This window comes from Gavialis gangeticus, unplaced genomic scaffold (genome assembly GCF_001723915.1).
Source record: "Gavialis gangeticus isolate Ggan-Ray unplaced genomic scaffold, GavGan_comp1, whole genome shotgun sequence".
Taxonomy (NCBI): domain Eukaryota; kingdom Metazoa; phylum Chordata; order Crocodylia; family Gavialidae; genus Gavialis; species Gavialis gangeticus.
In genome coordinates, this window is record NW_017729033.1 from 46,341,067 (window position 1) to 46,345,995 (window position 4,929).

At 40.8% G+C, this 4,929-nt stretch overlaps 1 protein-coding gene across 1 annotated transcript in view; it reads left to right on the plus strand.

Moving 5' to 3' along the window:
* Positions 1 to 2,667, plus strand: part of TBC1D19 (TBC1 domain family member 19) — a 181,569-nt gene extending 178,902 nt beyond the window's left edge. Inside the window, exons 20-21 of the mRNA XM_019526444.1 lie at positions 1,141 to 1,211; positions 2,258 to 2,667. Coding sequence (XP_019381989.1) covers positions 1,141 to 1,211; positions 2,258 to 2,332 — 146 coding nt within the window. The 3' untranslated portion in view covers positions 2,333 to 2,667. The remainder of the gene's footprint in view (positions 1 to 1,140; positions 1,212 to 2,257) is intronic.
* Positions 2,668 to 4,929: the final 2,262 nt, after the last annotated feature.

Consider the following 4,929-nt stretch of genomic DNA (forward strand, 5'->3'; position numbering starts at 1 on the left):
GAACTACCACACTTCTTGGACTCCCAACTCCCCTCCCCTCAGTCAATGAGCTTCTTACAGGAAGCATCTGTCCTGCTGCTCTGTGGAGCTGAACATGACTCCCTCTTCTTGCTCAGTGCTGCTGGGGAGTTGGGTGGCTAACCTGTGGAAGTCAAAGGGCGGGGGGGATTCCCAAACTTTGTACCTCAGAGCTGCCAACTGTTAACTCAGAGAGGAAGATGGGGTTGGAAGCAACTCGAGGATACATGGTACTTTCCTGTTTCCTACATGAAACCACAACTCATACTTCTGTGGGATGAGTGACTCGTTTTGTCATAATTTAAGTCAGGGTTATCCAACTCCTGGCCCATGGGCTGCATGCTGCCTAAGGGGTTAATTTGAGGCCCCTGGGCTCCCACACTGATGCTGTTTCCCTATTGCACTGGCCACAGAATCAACTGAGAGCTCCAGGCTCCCCTCCCCTTCATTCCTTTTCCCCTCTCCTCCCCCCAGGTGGTGCAGGCCATGGCAGTGCAGCTGCAGCTCAGGGAACTGGGAGGGGGTCAGAGGCCCATGCAGGCAGCATTGTGTAGAAGGAGTACTTGCACATGGCATGGTCGGTGCAGCACTGTGCGTGGAGTGTCTGTGCATAGTTCAGTGCAGCACAGTTGGGAAGGGGGTAATATCCACACGAAGCACTGTGCAGAATAGCGGGGAGATGGGGGGAGTGCCTGCATAGGGGGGCAGTGCACTCAAGCAGCATTTGGCCCCAGGGGCACCTAGCCCACACTGGTGCAGCCCCTGTGGCTTGCAACACCCTTACAAATTGGACAGCTCTGATTTAAGTCAGTGTGTCTTTACACTCATCTCTTAGCACCTAAGTGAGCACTATTTTATTCCAGTTTAAGTATATGGCGAAACCATTGCAGGACACTATCCACATCCTTAATCTAAAATGCAGGCTTATTCTGCTTGTCCAAGGAATATAGTCACATCTTTATGGATCTTTTAGACAAGAATTAGAATGCTAGAATACATTTTGTATTATGCTTCCCAAACAAAATAATGACTGCAAAAAGAAAGTTAGTACTTTAGATCCTGAATTAATTCCAACAACTAATTAGTAGGTCAGTAGTTTATACGTCATACATTCTTTTTCAGTCCTGGCAGCTGCTGTGTTTGCTTTCCGAGCAGTGAACCTGATGGAGGTGACATCACTGGCTGCAGCTGAAGTAAGGATATGTTTCACTTACAGGAGATTGAAATAGTTTCTGATGTGTTGCCAGCTGCAGTAATTTAAGCTTCAGATGGATGTGCTATGCAATGCGCAGCTTTATGCTTCAATTCATATGTTCAGGAAAAATGGAAAGGAAATTGAGTAAAATTCCTTTTCTGGCACATGCAAAATATTATCTTTGTTATCAATAATATAGTGTAGCTGAGTTATTTGGTCAGATGTGAATTACCCACCTACTTTTATCTGTTCTATATTCATATCCCCGATTGTATTAAAATATACTTTAAAAATGTAGTGGAGCATTATACAGTCATCTTTTTAAAAGAATTAAAAGGGTAGCTGCTTCTATGCCTTTTTGATATTACATAGCTTTTAAAAGGTTGCTTTTTATCAAATATTGACACAGAAATTTCATCTTCATATGTGTCGTCATGTTGTATATGTGAAAACCCACTAGAATGAAGATTGTTATTTTTTACTAACTAGTATTTTGTTAAAAATATTTTTTCCTTTTTTTAAAAAAAAGAAGCCAATACAAATCATGTTGTTTATATTATAGAAAGTTTTTGTTAATAACTAAGTTAATTCTTAAAAGCAAACTCCAATCAGAAGAGGATGACTCACTTTAAGTCATCATTAAAGTCATAGACTTACTTCACAAGTACAACTCAAGACACAGGATAAGGATTCATAATGTGCAATTATTTTTAGAAGCAAGTTGAAATGTTAGATGTCTTATATACCCGTGATACCACATATATTTGAAGTAAGTCTAACAACTAAAATAAAGTTACAGTTTATTCTCTGCCTATACTTATGGTCATTTTTATTGAAATGTTAGACTGAAAAATCTGACAAAAAGGAATCTCTACAGACTGATATAAATTAGCATATGTTTCTAGGCAAATCTGAAAAAGCTAATTACTGTCAGTATCATTCTTTGCAAGCTTGGTGCAACTTTTTCTGATTTCTTAGAAACTCCATAAGAGAAATGTGATTCAGGTGTCAAGTTTAACAAATCGTTTTTGTTCTTTACTGCAGGCTGTACTTGCTGACCTTTCGACCCTGAAGGTTATGCCTCTTCTTCAAATCTTCCTGTTTGCCACTGTCACTTGATCTACTCCAAGGCCACTGACACCACATACATCTCCAGTCTTTCACTAGAAACTAATAATGAACTATGCAATGTCTGCATAAAACCAAAATTAACCGTATGTATGAAAGTCATTTTACAGATCATGTGTCTCATACAGATAAATCCAAGGTTTCTCATGGATAAAACCATGGCTTTGAACTCCTATCCTGTGCATGCTGCTGAGTTTCATCATAACAGCAATAGATACAAGTGATTTGATGGAGGTGGTTATTTGTTCACATAAATAATACAAACTAGTATGTAAAATGCATGTAATATCAAATGGAAAAATAAAGGTAACATAATTCTCAATCTACTGTGGGTGCTGTGATGGTTCCATTAATGCACATTCAGAAAAAGCTGTCTTCCTTCTGAAACCCCATACTAGTAAGGTTGCTAACTCAACAGTGCAGTAAGACTTCAAAAAAGGATAGTTTCACTTCTGAGAACTTTTATCTCTTTCTTAGAAGAATATAACAACATGCTTCTTATTCATTTTTTTCTGTTTTATTTTTCTGCACATAGGAATTGTCTCCCTTTAATTTCCCATTTCCCTCCTGTCTGTTTTGTTTATCTACAGCTTTTCTGTATCCATTACAAAGTATCAGTTTTAAAAGTGTCCTATTTCCCTTCAAATTTCAGTTTGGTCCTCAACTTTCTTAGGTACCTTTTGAAAGTCCTACCCATCAGAGGTCCTGTGTTGCAGGAGCTGTTCCTCTTGTGAAAAAGGTTGGGCTTAGCTTCCTTTAAGACAGTGGTGGTCAACCTGTGGCATGCATGTGTAGCGGCATGGGCAGCCCCTGTGTGTGACACATGACAGACCAGAGATTGGATAGGCAGATTAGGGCAGGGAGAAGAAAGCAGAGTGGCAGATTTGAGCAGAGGGAAGGAAGCAGGAAACAATGCAGCTAATTGGGCAGGGGAAGGGGATCAGAATGGCACTTGAGAAAAGTGTGGGCCTAACTTCTGGCTTAACTGCCAAAAAGGGTAGCTCCCACTGCTTTAAAACTTAGAGTCTGTCACACTCTCCTGTCACATGGTTTCTTTGGGAACTTTTGTGTAGTGCATTTTCCAGTTTTTCTGCTGTTACTGGTGCAGCAGCTCAAGCTTCAACTGAGGATCAAATCCAAACTCATCCCTGTGTAACCAGGCATTGCATTTTTTGTTAATCTGCCAGATCTGTTATTTCTTTTAATGATGTCCTCTAATTTTTCTACAGGTTCTGTAATTGCAAAGTAAGCCATTAGCAGGAATTAAGGCAGGGGGGTTAACATAAAGTCCAACAGCTTGATCCAGCCTGCAGAGTCTCCCTGTCCCACTAGGTTACCAGTGGCCTATTGGAAGTTGGAGGGCATAGCCTGCTGCAGAACACAGGGCTGAAGCCTTGTTTTACCTCTGGACCAGTCCACTAGATCCATTCTGCAAGGAGCCCTATGGTCTGGATCTGGCCAGGGCCCCAGATAAATTTGACCCCTCTTTAGATTAATGATATCTTGATACTTGCAAATGATCACAGTCAAAACTAGGTAATGTGTATAACAATACTATACATAATATAGCCCTTGCATTTCCTATAACTCTTCATTCAGAGTATATATTTACCTTCAGCTAAAAAATAAATATATGCAAATTTCATTGGGCAGGACAGAACTTAGCCCTTTCTATTTCAAGAGAGAACCTGTACATGCTTTCATTAGCACAAGACTGTTACCTACATTATTCATAAACATCATTAAAAACTTATTTTTTGAGGCTCAGAAGAATCATTCCTATACCTGGCATCTAAATTGGGCATTCTGAATGATGACAGACTTGGACTTCTCCTAGTTCATTATGACCATGTTTAGACCACAGACTTACAGCAATAGATATAAAATTTACTGTAACTTATAGCACTATTCCTTTTCTGAGAGGAATCAGGGTGGACTAATTAGTGCTGCTGAGTGAGAGTGCCAGTTAGCCATTTAGCCCACTTGTGCTGTGGCCTCAGCTATGTTGCCTCCAATTGGCAGATAGAATATTATACACTAAGCATCTTGTGTGTATGAATGTTGTGTGTCTGAATGTATGATTCACTTCTGTCAACTACCAGCCACTGTCTGGCTCTGAGGTTGGACCCAGAGAGTAGTAGTCGATGGAAGTGAATCCTCATAATGCTTCATGACCAGTGGTGTCTCCCAAGGCTCCATCTTTAATAATATCTTTATTAACGATGCGGACACTGGTGTCAGAAGCAGACTAACCAAGTTCGCTGATGAAACCAAACTTTGGGGTAGAGTGTCCACACGTGAGGATAGGCTGGTGATCCTGGCTGACCTTGATAGGCTTAGAAAGTGGGTGGATAAAAACCTGATGACATTCAATACAGAAAAATGCAAGGTACTCCACCTTGGAGGAAGAAAAACCTGCATCACGCTTATAGGCTCAGCAGTGGTATGCTTGCTTGCACCACGGCTGAAAGGGACTTGGGGGTCAGGATTGACCACAAGAATAACATGAGCCACAAATGCGATGTTGCAGCTGGTAAAGTGAACAAAACTCTGGCTTGCACCCATAGATGCTTCTCAAGCAAATCTCA